The 18,701-nt window shown below is 37.7% G+C and overlaps 1 protein-coding gene across 1 annotated transcript in view; it reads right to left on the bottom strand.

Annotated features, from left to right (window-relative positions):
- The window catches only part of ME1 (malic enzyme 1), a 186,226-nt gene that overhangs the window by 161,791 nt on the left and 5,734 nt on the right, over positions 1-18,701 (bottom strand). The window contains exon 2 of the mRNA XM_080805792.1: positions 433-566. Coding sequence (XP_080661918.1) covers positions 433-566 — 134 coding nt within the window. The remainder of the gene's footprint in view (positions 1-432; positions 567-18,701) is intronic.

Below are 18,701 nucleotides of genomic sequence, written 5' to 3'. Positions count from 1 at the left end.
GTTACTCTCCACTGCTTGTGATCTCTCACTCTCTCTCTCTCAAATAAATAAAATCCTTAAAAAGGGGGTGCCTGGGTGGCTCAGATAGTTGAGCATCTGCCTTCAGCTCAAGTCATGATCCCAGGGTCCCAGGATTGAGCCCTGCATTGGGCTCTCTGCTCAGCTGGGAGCTTGCTTCTCCCTCTCCCCCAACCACCCCCCACCCCACCGCTCATGCTAGCTCTCTCTCTTGCACTCTCTCATGCTCTCTCTCAAATAAATAAAGTCTTTAAAAAAAAAAAACCTTAAAAAAATCATAGTATTTATAGGTAAATTCTCAAACTTAACTACTCTTTCCAAATCACTAAATATTTTAACTTTCTCATCCAATTAAAAAATAAACTAGACAACTGCCTAAGAGAAATATAAAAATCATCTTCAGGAATGTGTTACCTGTCAAAGTCAGAGGTCAGACGCTCAAAATTTTTAATTACTCTAAGAACCTGGATGTCCTGACTGATGAAGCAAGGTGGCAACAATCCATGAATATTCAACTGCTGTCTCTCTTCCAGGGTAAAAGCCAAGTCCTATGGAGAAAAGAAAAACACAGTAATTTGAAGGGAATAAAAACCAAAACCTATATACATATACATACACATAAAGTCCAACAAATACATGGAATTAAAAATTAAAAATCAGAATTAAAAATATATGGTATTATCTAAACATGGCCACTCAATTGTGAGATCATGTCATCTCTCAATACCTCAGTTTCTCATCTTTCAATATTAGAATACTACAATATTTTCAGATCCGTGTCATTCATATCGTCAGTTTTGAAATTAGGTAATGCAGAAAATGATGTGAAGATATGCAAATGAAAGATATAAATATTAATAATGTTATCCAATACATAAATGAGTAGGAATTATAAAAGATTTTAAAATTATGAACGTGAGTAGGTCACCTACAACCTGCTGTGCCTTCCCCTATAAAATAGATTTTAAAATTTCTTACATATGATTGAGGCACCTGTTTCAACACTTGTCTCTCAAATTATCTTCTACTATTCTTTTTTTTTTTTAAGTTGATGCTTTTTTAAAAGATTCTATTTATTTATCTGAGAGTGAGAGAGGGCGCACGCATGAGAGAGAGAGTGCACACGCATAAGGGCACAAGCACAAGAATGGCAGAGGAAGAGGGAGAAGCAAACTCCCCCGCTGAGCAGGGAGCCCAAGGTGGGATGGATCCCAGGACCCCAGATCATGACCTGAGCCGATGGCAGATGCTTAACTGACTGAGCCACCCGGGCGCCCCATCTCCCCATCTTCTATTATTCTTATTATACTCCCAGCTACATAAAATTTTTCACCGTTGCCTGAACACAGCAGTCTTTTACTCTTTCATGACACCGTGGACAAAAATGTTTTCCTTGCTTTTCTGCCTTTGAAGTCTAATCTCAAATGCTCCCTCTTCTCTAAAGCCTTTCCAGACTTACCCAGTAAGCTCATTAGAACCCTGTTATTATTCTATGTTATTTGTTTATAAGAACACTGACTGTTTTATAAAACCTGAGGCTTGAAACCAAGCAATGAAATATAACTGATGGGTGGATACAAAAATCCAGAATGAACCAAAGAGATTTGCTGGAACATAATATGAAGGGAAGTAATAGCAGAAAAACCTCCAGTAGTCATTAATCTGGGAGAACTGGATGAACAGTTCCCCTGGAGAGGACTCCCCCTGGAGCTACCAAAGCCGGGGGGGGGGTCTCTGAGTAGACTGACGACTGAGTAGACTGAGTAGAGGTCTGGCAATAGTGTGCCAACATGATAATGGTTGTGTCCACTCACGGTAAACGTGCCTGATGCTTCTTAGACAACCAGGATGGTACAACGTGTTCACTAAATTTGCACTGGCTGATTCTGCACCCATCTCCTCTGCCCCTGAAAGCTCCCTGCAATGGCAGAAGAGTGACTCCTGAGTATTACTCTGGGAGAAAGACAATTTGGCTCATCCTAGAGGTAGATGACACAACCAGCCTCAGAAAGTAGGTGAAGAAGATTAACAGACAAACCACGGTTTCTTCTAATTTTTTATATGTTTAGGCCCATTAATTCATGTCACTGGCAGAAAGCTTTATGTTTGATTCAACTCCTGGGTCGGGGGCAGCCTGAAGAAAGTCAAATAGATTTGTCCCCTGGGTGACCCCTGGTGGAGCTCTCTAAATTCCGACAAGGGCTAGCTGGGACCAGTGGCTCGAGAACCTCCAGGACAAGAAACTGCTTACAATCTTGACTTCTCAGAAGGTCTCCAAATGTCTCAGCACAGGTGGTGTCCAGTTCCCAGTAAAAAATCTCAACAATACATGAACATATGTAAAAAGTAGTAAACTCCTAAATATTATGCCTTAAAAATCTGCCTGCAAAATAATAATCAAAATTATCAATATTCTGAGAATAAGGCTTATTATCAAAAGCACTAACATATGCTCTTGCATTCACTTAATACGGGCACTTAATCATTTATTGGTATATTAGTCCTTCTTTTTACATAAATTTCCCATTGTTGTTCTGACCTATCAGGTCTCCTGTATCTTTTGCCATGTAAATGACAATGCCATCTAGCTATCTTTTGCTATCCTTGGATGGTTAGTAACTACAAACACCTACACACTGTTAGCCAAATAGTCTATGGCATAATAAAGTGTCAGTTCAACTCTTAAACAATAATAACCACCAAAAACAAAATTAAAAAACAACAACTTGGGATTAAAAATCTGGGGAACTAGGCCAAGTTATTGGGTCCTATTACTACTCTATGAATTAAAAAAAAAAAAAAGTAAGTCAATGAGTAAGCAAACTTAAATCTTTTTTTTTTTAAAGGTTTTGCAGTCTTTGTTTTTGTTTTTTTAAAGATTTTATTTATTTATTTATTTGACAGACAGAGATCACAAGTAGGCAGAGGCAGGCAGAGAGAGAGGAGGAAGCAGGCTCCCTGCTGAGCAGAGAGCCCGATACGGGGCTCCATCCCAGGACCCTGGGATCATGACCTGAGCCGAAGGCAGAGGCTTTAACCCACTGAGCCACCCAGGCGCCCCAGCAAACTTAAATCTTAAAATCCCTGAAAACTTAAAAATATATTTGGCATGACTTCACTTAAACCAGTGTTTAATAATGACATATCAGTGTGATTCCTACCAACCAGCAGCTCCCCAAAAGTATTCAGAGGAACAGTAAGTAGAATCTTGAAATATTTAGTAATCCTGGCTCTTTCATTTTTTCATACTAACAGAGATATATTCATATGTATTTTGTAGAGATCATACACAGTAGCTTAATACATTCTCCTTATTAAACACTAGCTTAATACAGTGAAACACTAGCTTAATACATTTTCCTCATTAAAAGCTGATGTGACAAATATCTGTTTCAAAGAATTTTTACCTTAGAGTTATGCGGTGGGGCTTATCCAACAAAAGATAGTGTATCCAACGTATACATGCAGCTTCTAACTTTCATTTGATTCCTTCTGAGTCTTTCATGTCATTAAAGTTTAGACCTCTGTACATATATTAAGTTTCCAGACCACCTATAATTCTAATTCCCTAAAAGCTTTCTCATACACCCTAGGTTCAACCCTGGTTTTCTCATTTTCTATCTTTCTTTTACTTTCCCTCCTCCTTACAAAACCTTTTGGACTAGATCCCTAGACAGCAGAATGGTATGCTATTTCACCGCGTAGGACAGCACACAGGACAACCATTCTTCTGGGCTCTACTAATTGCTTTATGTATGTCTTCTTGAGAAAACTGAGACTATCGAGCAGAAATGAAAACAAAATTCCTGGCATAACAAGAGACCTATATTAGAAATTGTGTTTGTACCTGAGAAAGAAACTTTGTCCTGAGTAATTTATCAGAAATGATTACCATAAAAGCAGAACAGATACAACCTGAATTCCGCACTAACCATCTTTAATGTTTGCAATAAGCTTCAGTAATTTGCCTTGTTTTTTTCCAGAATAAGGACTCAAAGTAATCAAGTGGAATGACAAAAAGGAAAACACTACCTAAATCACAAAAACCTTTAATCTATATATGAATAAAATGCATTTATTGTAATGTTTGTTTTTATTATTTACTATTCTGAAATAAAGAGATCAAAGTGAGCTTTAGCTTTAAATGTCAATATTGTGAAATGTTTTATAGTTTGTTTTATAGTTTTATAAATATAAATGTTTTATAATTTATGTGCATATTCTATGCCTATAGAAAGAGAAGTTATTCTAATTTGTCTTGGACATATATTGAAGGGCTCTTTCCCCTAAGTCCTCCAGACTGCTAATTATTGTTCTTTGAAATTAGCTATTGGGGCGCCTGGGTGGCTCAGTGGGTTAAAGCCTCTGCCTTCAGCTCAGGTCATGATCCCGGGTCCTGGGATCGAGCCCCGCATCGGGCTCTCTGCTCAGCGGGGAACCTGCTTGCCTTCCTCTCTCTCTGCCTGCCTCTCTGCCTACTTGTGGTCTCTGTCTGTCAGATAAATAAATAAAATCTTAAAAAAAAAAGAAATTAGCTATTTAACTATATAGAAAATGACTTCTAGAACTTTCCTGGGGTATGTAACCTCATTTCTTCAAAAAACCAATCGGCCAGATGGGATACACATTTCGAAGGTAAAGTTTTCAAATGATTATTTTGCATGCATTCAGCTGTGCAACCAAATCCTCTAGTGATCGTCTCCTGTAAGAGGCAGAAAATCAATTATTTAAAACTAATAATATATTAACAACAGCTTCTTTAAGAAAAACATTTAGTGTCATTACACAGCAATTAATTTTTACTCATAGTTTATATAGAGTAATTTAAACTGGTAGAAGTAATGATTACAAAAATAAATCTAAAATATACTTGGTCTTAAAAGGAGGGAAAAATAAAATAAGATGAAATCAGAGAGGGAGATAAACCATAAGAGACTCATAATCGTAGGAAACAAACAGAAGGTTGTTAGAGGCAGGGGAGAATGGGATAACTGGGCGATGGGTGATAGGCATTGAGGAGGGCACTTGATGTAATCAGCACTGGGTGTTTGTTTTTTAAAAGATTTTATTTATTTATTTGACAGAGAGAGAGAGATCACAAGTAGGCAGAGAGGCAGGCAGAGGGAAGGGGAAGCAGGCTCCCTACTGAGCAGAGCCTGACGCGGGGCTCGATCCCAGGACCCTGAGATCATGACCCGAGCTGAAAGTAGAGGCTTAACCCACTGAGCCACCTAGGTGCCCCAGCATTGGGTGTTAAATGCAACTGATGAGTCACTAAATTCTACCTCTAAGTGTTAATTAATTGAGTTTAAATTATATACAAACATACATATATATACCCACACACACAACTATATATATATATATATATATATATATATATATATAAAATTTTAGGGCATCTAGGGCCAATTATATATATCTATATATATATATCTCTATATAGATATATATAATTTTAGGGCATCTAGGGCCAACTATAGATATATATTTATAGTTGGCCCTAGATGCCCTAAAATTTAGAGCAAAATCTCATAACCATAACACCTAGAAATCATTTCATCTAGGTATTATAGGATATTAGCAAGTATAACTCTTTTGTAGTTTAAGTGACATGTTTGCTTAATTAATGAAAAGAAAGAGCATCTCTACCCAAGGGAGCAAATGGATTTTTAAAATATTGGATGAGAGGTTTAATTAAGTTGTTTAAGTATTTCTCACTTAAAACTTAGCAATTACTAGTCTTTGTAGATTCCTTATAAGGCTGAGAAATTGTTAACCATCAATGTTAATAATACATTTTCCAAACATAGCTCTTAAAATCATTAATAAGATTTTTAAATTCTTGGGGCACCTGGGTGGCTCAGCTGGTTAAGCATCTGTCTTTGACTGAGGTGGAGTTTTGGGGGTCCTGGGACTGAGGCCTGTGTCAGGCTCCTCTCCCTCTGCCCCTCTCCCCATGCAGGCATGCCCTGTTCCTCCTCAGATAAAATCTTAAAAAAAAAAAGACTTTAAAATTCTTCCTGGCCCCAAGGAAGTTTTAAGGTAAATTTCACAAAGTCACCAAATCAGTAAAGTACCAGTTAAGTAAGTAGACTGGAGGTGAGCAGACTGGTCATTATTAGGAAACTATTGAAATGCCAATGAACAAAGTGATTTAAAAAAAAGCAAGATCTCATCCAAACCAAATGGGTAATGCTAATCGCCAGCAGAGGCCCTGATAATCACATGCACATTTACAACATTCTAGATATGTCTATGATACCATGTATGGTGATTATTCATATACTGAACCAGAAACATCAGGATTAGAAGATAATCATGTATTGTGACTTTGATTTCTCAATTCTTTGACCTAGTCAAAGAATTTACAGAGTATGGAAATTAGATGGCATAACATTAAATGACACATGAACTTGTAGATGTCCCTTGCCTATTTCTGAAAGAGGAGGAGGAGGACTGGCGAGGCGTCTTCCTCTTCCTCTTCCTCTCTGGACTGGCGAGGCGTCCTCCAATGTCCTCCCAAAGCATCAAATACTTCCATCATGCAACTTCTCATACTTCATGATTTCTGCTGAAGGGCTGTTTTATCCAAAGGTCTAGCAGCTTCTTAAGGACAGGTACTATGATATTCACATTTGAATAGCACCCAATAAAATATCAAAATGGAACAGGGCCTCAATAAGTTTTAAGTAAACAAATGGATGAATATATGAATCTGAAACAACTTTCCATTTCCATGTAGTTCGGTTCTATGTACAGCTCTTCCTCAACTTACAATGGGGTCACATCCTGACAAACTCCTCATAAACTGAAAACACCATTAAGTCAAAAATGCATTTAATACATCTAACCTACCAAACATCACAGCTTAGTCTAACCTACCTTAAATGTGCTCAGAACATTTACACTGGCCTACAGTTGGCCAAAATTATCTAACACAAAGTCTAATACAAAAGTAAGCACTTAAGTACTTACTAAAGTAAGTAAGTAAGTAAGTAATACAAAAATAAGTACTAAAGTGAGTACTAAATACCTTATGTAACTGATGGACTATTATACAGTGAAATACAGAACAGACGTATGGGTACAGAATGGTTTTAAGTGCACCAGTTGTTTACCTCATGGTTATGTGGCTGACCGGGACCTGCAGCCTGCTGCCACTGCCCAGCACCACAAGAGACGATCGTACCACGTATCATTAGACCAGGAAAAGATCAAAATTCAAAATTTGAAATACAATTTCTATTAAATGTGTATCTTTCACACATGGACCTAATCACGGACACTCAAGGAATCAGTAGATATAATTCAGGAGTCTTTAGATGTGGGCATCTTGGGGTGCCTGGTTGGCTCAGTCAGTTAAGTGTCCGACTCTTAGTTTCGCCTAAGTTCATGGACTCAGGGCAGAAGACACGAATAGATGTTTTTCCAAAGACATACAGATGGCCAACAGACACATGAAAAGATGCTCAACATCACTGATCATCAGGGAAATGCAAATCAAAACTACAATCAAATGAAAATCACACCACTCAGAATTGCTAAAATCAGTAACAGGTGTTGATGAGAATGTGGAGAAAAAGGAAACTTCGTGCACTGTTGGTGGGAATGTTGGTGGTACAGCCACTCTGGAAAACAGCACGGAGTTTCCTCAAAAAGTTAAAAATAGAACTACTCTATGATCCAGCAATTGCACTACTAGGTATTTACCCAAAGGATACAAAAATACTAATTCAAAGAAATACATACATCCCGATGTTTATAGAAGCATTATCTACAACAGCCATATTATGAAAACCGTCCAAGTGTCCACCAACTAATAATAAAGAAGATGTGGGGTGTGTGTGTGTGTGTGTGTGTGTGTATACACAATGGAAAAAGAATGAAATCTTGCCATTTGCAATGACATGGATGGACTAGAGTGTATAATGCTAAGTGAAATAAGTCGAAGAAAGACAAATTCCACATAATTTCACTCACATGTAAAATGTAAGGAACAAAAAAAACAAGCAAGGGAAAAAAGAGAGAGGCAAACCAAGAAACAGACTCTTAATTATGGTGAACAAACTGATGGTTACCAGAGGGGAGGGACAGGAGGGGCATGGGCTAGATGGGTGATGGGGGTTAAGGAGGGTACTTGTGATGAGCACTGGGAGTTGTATGAAGTGCTGAATCACTATATTGCATACCTGAAACTAATATTACACTGTATGTTAGCTAATTGGAATTTAAGTAAAAACCTAAAAACACAACGAAACAGAACTGTTGCAGAGATCAATGCTTCAGTTTCCAAGGGATATATACTTCACATATCAACATGATATTCCCAGAAACGCCACAAGATGGCTTTCTTACTTCAGATCCACAGTTGAGATTTTCAGAAATGTTTTATCTCCTCTTAGTTACATTATGGGAGGTTGTCATTGCTCTTGGTCAAGGGTCTCCAGAAAAACAGAACAAATAGGGTGTGTGTATAAACATCACATATATGAAGAAATTTAGTATAAGGAATTGGCTCATGCAAATAGGAAGGCTGACAAGTCCTCAGATCTGAAGTTGGCAAGTTGGAGACCCAGGAGAGCCAATGGTGTAGTTCTAATCCACACCCAAAGGCCTGAGAAATCAAGAGAGCTGACAATATAGTTCTAGTCCAAAGGCCAGCAGGCTTAAGACCCAGGAAGAGCCAGTTCTTCAGTCCAAACCCAAAGGTAGGAAAAAAATTGATGTCCCAGCTTGAAGGCAGTCAGGCAAGAGGGATTCCCTCTTCCTCACAAGAGGTTCAGCCTTTCTGTTCTATTCAGATTTTCAGCTGACTGGATGAGGCCCACCCACATGAGAAAGGGAAGCCTGCTTTCTTCAGTCTAACAATTCCAATATTAATCTCATCCAGAAACACCCTCACAGACAAACCTAGAATAATATTTGACCAACTGTCTGGACACCCAGTGGCTTAGCTAAAAATGACACACAAAATCATTCATCCCACTCACACCAAATATTTTTCACCAAATATTTGTTGAGTGAATGTTTACATCTGTAAGAAAAGCCAGTAAAAGAGGGATATGTCAAATATGATCCACAGTCTCATTAAGCTAACAATCTAGAGAGCTTAACAGGATATCACATGAATAGCTACGCAAATAATTATAAAATAACAATGTGATAAGTACAGGGGAAAGAAAAGGGAAATTATCCTATCTAACTTAACTTAGGGCCTTAAAAGGAAAAGAGTTCACTAAGCAGTGATATTAAAATGAGATCTGAAGGACAAGAAGAAGAGTAGGAGTTGACCCCGGTGAAAGGTTCAGGGTGATTGTGCGGGGAACAGCAGGGGCACAAACCCCAGGGTAGAAGAGCTTGGCTTCTTAGAGAGAGTTCAGGGAAGGAGACATAAACTATGAGAAGAATGATGAAAGAGGACCCTGGGAAGACAGGCAGGAACCAGAGCAGGCCAGTCCTTGTTAGCTAGGTAAAGTTCTAAACTTGATCCTAAGAGTAATGGGAAGACCCAGTTCTTTGCCTGATTCGTGATGCCATTTTGTGAAAACACTACAAGTGAGTCAGCAGTGCTCACCCACAATTTTTGTTATTCACCGTACTGAGGAATCTCCATATGAAGGCTAGCTTGTTAAAGAAAGAGAAAACAGGGGTGTCTGGGTGGCTCAGTGGGTTAAAGTCTCTGCCTTCAGCTCAGGTCATGGTCTCAGGGTCCTGGGATCGAGCCCCACATCGGGCTCTCCGCTCAGCGGGGAGCCTGCTTCCTCCTCTCTCCCTGCCTGCCTCTCTGACTACTTGTAATTTCTATCCAATAAATAAATAAATAAAATCTTTAAAAAAAAAGAAAGGAAGGAAGGAAGAGAAAACAGTGTTTCGGAACCAGTTTCTGAGTACCAGGCAGATGATAGAAGGTTCAGTGTGGGCTCATGATTCTCAATCTGTTTTCCATGGCTCTGCATGATTCACATACATATTCCCAACTGCATCACTTGTCTTCATAACACCACCTCCTAGCCACCACACTAAGGGCAGATCTGATCCATGCCCTTCACCAATAACGTTTTAGGGCACCTGAGTGGCTCAGTCGGTTAAGTGCCTGCCTTCGGCTCAGGCCCTGATCCCAGGGTCCTGGGATCTGGGCAGGCAGTCTGTTTCTCCCTCTGCCCTTCCCCCTGCTTGTGCTCTCTCTCACATGCTCTCCCTCTCTCTCTTGAATAAATAAAATCTTAAAAAATTAACATTTTAACTTAGAAAATTAACTTTAAAAATATATACTTTATACAATACTTCTAATACATAATGGAAACATCTAATCACTAGAAACCAGTTACATCTAGGAAGGGGAAAAAACTAGCTGGGGCACCAAAGTGGGAGGAAGACAAACTTTTCACTTGTATTTTTATTTTTATACAATCAATCTGTAGCACTACGAAAAATATTAAGAACTATTAAGAACCATTTTTCTCCATCTCCAAAAATAATATAACCATACTTATTTACATTTGTTAAATCTCTATCCTTATGTTTCTGGCAGTTCTAGCTATGGCAGAGACTGCTAATTGCCTACTGTAACATCTGTTTCTCCCTTTCTTCCCCAGCAACAGGACCCCAACATTATTTGGGGCAGTAATATATCATATAAAAGACTAAAATTCCAAACTCCCCCATAGTTAGATGAGGCCCTGTGACTGAGTTCTGAGCAATGACATGTAAGTAGAAGTGATGTGTGGGATGTGGGGAAGGACCCTTAAAGAGAGCTGACCCCACTGGAAAGTGGCCATTCTTGTGTTTCTCTCATTTCTTCCAGAAGCCAGCTTGGAATACACAAATGATATCTACAGACCAATTGTCAGTTAAGGCCATAAAGTGTTCCTGAAGAGGGAAGAGCAGCAATGTTCCTGATGATCCTGTGCCACCAAACAGGCCTAAATGTCTACCTCTGATTTCCTTCATGTGCCCAAGAAAAACAAGCTACATTTTAACCAAGTCACTATTATTTGTTTTTATTGGTAGTTTTGTTATATATATCAAAACCCAATCCTAAGTGATACACTGGTCATCCCTATACCCACTAAAGGAAAGAGATTCTCTGATACACACCCAACAGCTTAATCACCCCACAATGTAGAATGTGATCTGTGGAGAGGTTATAGACACTTCTGAAAGGCAGAATAGAGCTATAAAAAGTTACTTCAACAAATACCCCTCATTTACCCATTCAACAGACTTTTATAGAATACTAACTATACTCCAGGTCCCAAGGGCAACTACATTAAAAGATAAAGCTATGATATAAGCCACCTCCCCAGAGGAATTTTGAACCTTGTAATTTCTGTAGTATTTTCTCCAACACAGCATAAAAAGAAACAGAAGTGAAACACACAATATCAAAAAGGCCAAGTCGGGTGCCTGGGAAGCTGAGTCAGTAAGATCTGACTCTTAAGTTTGGTTCAGGTCATGACCTCAGGGTGCTGAGACTGAGCCCCACATACAGCTCCTTTGCTCAGCAGGCAGTCTGCTTGAACATTCTCTCTCCCTCTGCCCCTCCTCCTGCTCTCTTTCTCTCAAATGAATAAACAAATCTTTAAAAAAAGAAAAAAAAAGGCCAAGCATTTTTCTAAATCCTCAGAATATAGGAATTTTATAAATTATGTCGAGTTCTTATTTTTACATAAAACATTTTCCATAGAATAACCTTTCTTACTAATATTACTATAGCAAATATGTACCCAGTAAATGGGGGGGGGTGAGGATATATATTTGAGAGGAGATTCCCCTGATTATCCCCCTGAAACTTAAAACCAAGTTATACTGAGTTTCACATGTTCATATCCTAAAAATAACAATCTAAGGGTTTTGGTTCTGTGCAAAATGGTATAAGCATATTTTTTCTTGTCTCTCCCCAAGAACCCAACTATAAACTTGTACAGAATGCATTGGGCAGCTACCTGAAGACTGAAAATTAAATGGCAACATAAAAATGGGCAAGAAGACCAGAATCCAAGGTACCACCAAACCAACAGTGAATTTCCTGGAGTTTTGCCTTTCAGTGCAGCCTGGCTTCCCCCCACCCTCATCTGTAATCAACTGGCCTTGACTTAAAACACAGCACAAAAGCTAGAAGTGAAACTGAGCTCAGACGGAAAGAGTGCCAAGAGAAGATTTCTTTTTCTGGTCTAAGAATCAGGAAAGGAGACTCTCAAAGGTCACAGAAGAGGGAAATCCATTATCATCTTCCATTCTCTTCAGCCCCAGCCCCCCGGGATTCCCATAGTCGGTGACAGGGGCACAATCACCACACATGTCTAAAATTGTAAGAAAGGAAAATCATTCTTTTTAACCAGAAGAGCAATGGTCCTAAAATCATGGATCAAATGTCTGTTGCATTTTTCTCTGTCTTCCAGTCACTTGGCCCTAAGTACAAATGCAGGTAGAGAAAGTATACTGCAGAGCAAGGAAACTAAAGGCCTAATTTTCTGGCTAGTGGGCTTGGAAGGGGGGACCTCAAGGAGACAAAGTATCAGCAAGATCATAGAAAGAAGGGAATTCAAGAGAGCAATCCCATAAAGTTGTATATGAACTCCCAAACTCATCTCTGAGCTACACATGTATAGATCTGATCTTAAATAGTCTCACAAAGGATTTGAAAATTAAACTATGGTGTAAATCACTGCATAGATCCTACCCTGGCCACTGGGCAGTACACATGATGGAACAGATCCAGATGGCACTACAAAGTGGCTTTGAAAATGGAATACTGGAATCACAAACCACAGAAGATGGATCCACCTTATGAATTGATCTAACCAGGTTGAAAATTAAAAATTAAAAAGAACAGTACTCCCTTTGGGATTTAACCAAAACCTAGAATCTCATAATATGCGTATTATTACTCAGCAAACAAAGAAACAGGAAAATGTTTGCATTCAAAGGAAAAGAAAATCAATAATGATACAGAGAATGGAGTTATCAGACAAAAATTTAAAGTTTTTGTGATCATACCCCAAATCATAAGGGCAAAATTTTCTTAAATGGTGGGAAAATAGAATGTCTCAGCCAAGAAGTTATGCTATAAAGAACCAAATGGAAGTTTTAGAACTAAAAAATACAATAACTAAAATAATAAATTCATAGGATAAGCTCAAGAACAGAATGGAGATATAAAAGCAAAGAGTCAGTGAACTTGAAGATGGATCAACCAATCTGAAAAACAATGAAAAAAACACGAAAAAAAAGTCAGAACCCAGGGACCCTTGGGACCATACCAAAAAGCCTAACATTTGTATCAACACAATGCCAAAGGAGAGGAGAAAGAAAAAATATTTGGAGAAATAATGGCTAAACACTTAACCAATTTTGGCCCAAGATGTAAACTTACAAATTCAAGAAGCTCAGCAAACCCCAAGAAGATAATCTAAAAACAACAACAACAAACAAAACCTAAATCCAGAAAAATTGTTTCAAAATGCCAAAAACTAGAAACAAAGAAAACATCTCTAAATGAGCCAGAAAAAATGACCCATTGCATGTATACAATTTGAATGACTGCAGATTTCTCACCAGAAACAAGGGAGGCCAGAAGGAAGAGGAATGGTAATTTTTTTTAGAGATTTTTCATTTATTTATATGAGAGAGAGAGAGAGAGAATGAGAACAGGAGCACAGGGTAGAGTCAGAGGGAGAGAGAGAAGCAGACTTCCCTCTGAGCAGGGAGCCTGATGCGGGGCTTGATCCCAGGACCCCAGGACAATGACCTGAGCCAAAGGCAGACCCTTAACCAACTAAGCCTCCCAGATGCCCTGAGGAATGACATTTTTAAAGTGTTGCAGGTAAAAAACTGACAACCCAAAATTCTACAACTGGTGAAAATGCTCTTTGGAAACGAAAGTGGAATAAAGACATTCGCAGATGAAGGCAAACTAAGACAACTGGTCTTCAGCAAACATGCTCTAAAAGAAATGCTAAAGGCAATTTTTTTTTAAGAATTTTAAAATATATTTATTTTAGAGAGAGAGACAGCATATAAATGAACAGGGGAGGAGAAGAGGGTGAGGGAGAAGCAGACTCCACCACACTGAGCATGGAGCCTGACTCAGGGCTCAGTCTCACCACCCTGAGATCAGGACCTGAGCTGAAACCAAGAGTCAGGCACTTAACCGACTGAGCCACCCAGGTGTCCTGCTAAAGGCCATTCTTTAGATGGAAGAGAAATGATACCTGAGGAAAACCTAAAATGGTAAATATCTGAGTAACTGTAACAGGTTACCTTTTCCCTCTTAAATTCTTTAAAATATGCATGACAATTAAAAATAATAATAAACATTAAATTATTACATCAAAAATTTTTTTCATAATAACTCAATAGCAAAACAAACAATCTAATTAAAAAATGGGCAGAGCATCTGAAGACATTCTTCCAAAGAAGATAAACAGGTGGACAACAGATACATGAATAGAATCTCAGTATCAGTAATCATCAGGAAAATGCAATTCAAAAGCACAATAAATCACGTCATACCTGTTAGAATAGCTATTATCAAAAAGACAAGAAATGACAAGTATTGGTGAGAATGTGGAAAAAAGGGAACTCTTTATTCCACACTGTTGGTGGGAATAGAAATTAAAAATAAAACTACCGGGGCGCCTGCGTGGCTCAGTGGTTTAAGCCTCTGCCTTTGGCTCGGGTCATGATCCCAGCGTCCTGGGATCGAGCCCCACATCGGGCTCTCTGCTCAGTGGGGAGCCTGCTTCCTCCTCTCTCTCTGCCTGCCTCTCTGCCTACTTGTGATCTGTCTGTCAAATAAGTAAATAAAAAATTAAAAAAATAAATAAAACTACCATATGATCTAGCAATTCCACCTCTGGCTTTTTATCTACAGAAAACAAAAACACCACATGGAAAGGATATGTGCACCCACATGTTCACAGAAGCATTATTTGAAACTGCCAAGATATGGAAATAACCCAAATGTCCATCTGTGGATGAATGAATAAAGAAAATGTGGCACATATATATGTAATGTAACCTTATTCAGCCATAATAAAAAAGAAGGAAATCTTACCATTTGCAACAACATGGATGGATCTTGAAAGCATTATACTAAGTGAAATAAAGTCAGAGAAAAACAAATATATATTGATCTCACTTACATGTGGAATCTAAAAACAAAACAAAACAAAACAAGCTCATGGATACAGGGAAAAGACTGCTGGTTTGCAGAACTGGGAAGTAGGTGGGTAGAAGAAATGGGTGAAAGTATTCAAAAAGTACAAACTTTCAGTCATAAAATAAACAAGCCATGGGGATGAATGTACAGCATGGCGACTATAGTTAATAATATTGTAAACACTGTATTGCATATTTTAAAGTTGCTAAGAGAGTAAGCCTTAAAAGATCTTATCACAAGAAAAACATTTTTCATAACTACGTATATGACAGATGTTAGCTAGACCTATTGTGGTGATCATTTACCAATATATACAAATATCAACTCATTATGTTGTATACGTGGAGCAAATTTAATGTTATATGTCAATTATATCTCAATTTAAAAAACTCCATGTAACATCTGGCAATTTAAGTGGATGTAATAGTAACAACTATAACATAATCAGAGGACAGTAATGACATGATAATAAAGTTTCTACATTCCAACTGAACTGGTAAATGGTCATTTTAAGTAGACCAAAAACTTGTGTATAGCTTAATTCTTAGAACAAGTACCAAAAAAGGACTATAGAAAGAGATACTGTCAAAAACTCAAAAACAAATTAAAATGGAATAAATATTCAAACAATATAAAAGAAGACAGGAAAGGAGAAAAAAAGAAATGAGACAGAGGAAACAGATACCTAATAATAAAATGGTGAACAGAAATCTAGACATACCAATAATTATATTAAGTATAAATGGTCTAAAGACAAAAACTAAAAGAGATATTATCAAAAACTGACAACAGCTACAAGCTAAATTGATTAGATCATTACCATCTCTCACCTGCATATTCCTGTAAACATTAGGAAATGTCAACTTCAACATGTGACTCTGTATGTCACTATTTCCAGCTCTTCCTTTTAACTTACATCATTGGATCTTTCTAACCAGTAATATCTGTATGTTTTTATTAAGCTTTGATTCTCAAAGGATAGTTATAATACTGTTTTCCATTTTCCCAATTTCTCAAGTGAATTTTCTCATTATTTGGTAAAACAAATTTCCTAAGAAATTTGAGGAAGGAATTCTTACAGGGAAACAGTTTTTGTCCCTTTGATATGTCCTGCACTGACAGCAGTATGTTAAAGTCTGCTAGTATTAGTGTTTATTTCTCTTTGCATGTCCTATAGCAGGGTCTTTTTTTATGAAGGTAGTTGCTGTGTTATTTGGTGCATAGATATTCATTGCTTTTTAATCTCATTCAAAATTGTACTTTTCAGCATTATAGAGAGTATTGTGTCTCACTTGTTGTTTTTTGATATGGATTCTACATTGTCTGATGTCAGGTATAACCCTGTTTGCATTTTCCATGTCTTTATTTTTATCTTTTTATAGCATTCTGTTTTCAATATACCTCTCATCTATAGCATCATTTGCTTATATTTTGTGAAACGATCTGAAAATAAATTTATTAATAGGTGAATTATTCTCATTTATATTTACTGATACTGATGAGGGATAGAAGCATAAAATATTCACGTTTAGCCCAGAAGGCTATTCTGTTGCCAGAGGCTATTGGAACGTTGATAGTTCCAATAAGGATCAAAAACATGCTGGTGGCAAAATTCTTTTTTTTTTTTAAAGATTTTAGAAAAAGAGCACATGCATGTGCACAGTGGGGAGGGGTAAAGGGAGAAGGAGAGGGAGAATGTCAAACAGACTCCCTGCTGAGCACATAGCCTGATGCAGAACTCTGCTCTCACAACCATAAGATCATGACCTGAGACCAAATCAGGAGTCAGATGCTTTACTGACTGAGCCACCCGGGGACCCCTGGTTGCTACATTCTTAAAAGGTCCATGACTTCCTGGATATCTCATCAATAGTTAATATCAAACTAAATGATTAACACCAGAGAAATCTTGTGAAAGTAGTTTTATGAGCAGAAATTCGAAGAAGACATTTGTGATTTAATACTTCTTGCACATCCCCTATCCCTTGAGTACCAAGCATATAACCACCAGTTTCATACAGTAAAAGTGCAGCTCTTTTGCTCATGGATCCTGTCCCCATGCTACTCAAATAAATTTACCAAACAGCACTATAAAACGTCTCAGGAATTCTTTCTTGACTGTTGGGTTTGACAACCCCACAACAATATGACCAATATGTTTACTCTCAATTCTGTCACCATTATGTTACAGTTATCAGATGTACAAATTAAGTATAGGATTTTGAATAAGTAAAATTTTAAATGCTTACAAAAATGCTCATTAACCAAGTTTTGTTTTTTCCTGGCTCTGAGCAACCAAGTCAGGACTTATTGTTTTGCTAACTAACCAAGATCTGCCACTATCAGTAACAATAATGTTCTCATCATTTCAAGATTATTGGTTTAAAAGATTACCTCAATTTGGACATGTAGATAGAAAAACAGAAGGAGGCTGGGCCAGCACCACCAAGGCAAACTAGAGACTCATATGTGCAACACTAAGACACAGAAAAGAAAGTTACTCTCTAAAAATAGTAGTGAAAAGCAAGTTACTCTCTAATAATAGTAGTGAATAGTAGTGAATGCACTACTTAAGGAAGTTATACAGCATAATTTTTTTAACTATGGATTGTGATTCACATTTATTTAAAATATTTTATTTATTTATTCGAGAGAGAGAGAGAGTGCACAAGTGGGGAGAGGGGCAGAGGGAGAGACTCTCAAGCAGACTCTGTGGGGGCATGGAGCCCAATATGGGGCTCTATCTCACCACCCATAAATCACAATCTGAAAGGTAACCAAGAGCTGAATGCTCAACCAATTGAACCACCTAAACACCCCTCACATTAAGAAAAAAAAAAAAAAAAGCTGAAATAGAATAGGTACTACTAGAATGCACTAAAGACAGGAAAGTATTGTATTACGATACTTTGTTCCAATTATATATGTATTAGTTTGCTAAGGCTGCCATAACAAAGTACCCGACTAAGTGACTAAAACAACAGAAATTTATTTTCTCAGTTCTGAAGGCTGGAAGTCCAAGATCAAGATGTTGGTAGGGTTGCTTACATTCTGAGGCTTTTCTCACTGACTTTTCTCTTTGTGTTCACATCTTCCTTCCTCTTCTTGTAAAGACATCAGCCATATGGAATTAAGGCCCACCCTAAAGACCTGGTTTTAACTTATTACCTCTTAAAGATCTTAGCTCCAAATACCTTTACATTGTGAAACACCAGGGATAAGTACTTCACTATATGACTCTTGGGAGTCATTCAGTTCATAACATTACACTTATACATATATCATGTATGTATGCTCTGGGTCACAATCAAAAAAGTTTTAAAATACCTTCTTAAATGACTCTGAAGAGACAATTCAAATGTATTAAATATATTCTAAGCTTAAGGGGCCTACCCCTGATTTTAAAATGGAGTCTTAGGACTCCATCAGTCTCCAGATTTCCAGGCCTTTCTGAGGCAGTTTATAATTTAACTACCCCAGGGATACTCATAATGCAATTATGAAAATTCGTCTGAAC

Source organism: Martes martes (genome assembly GCF_963455335.1).
Source record: "Martes martes genome assembly, chromosome: 6".
In the NCBI taxonomy this organism is placed as follows: Eukaryota; Metazoa; Chordata; class Mammalia; order Carnivora; family Mustelidae; genus Martes; species Martes martes.
This window is presented reverse-complemented; position numbering and strand designations above follow the sequence as displayed.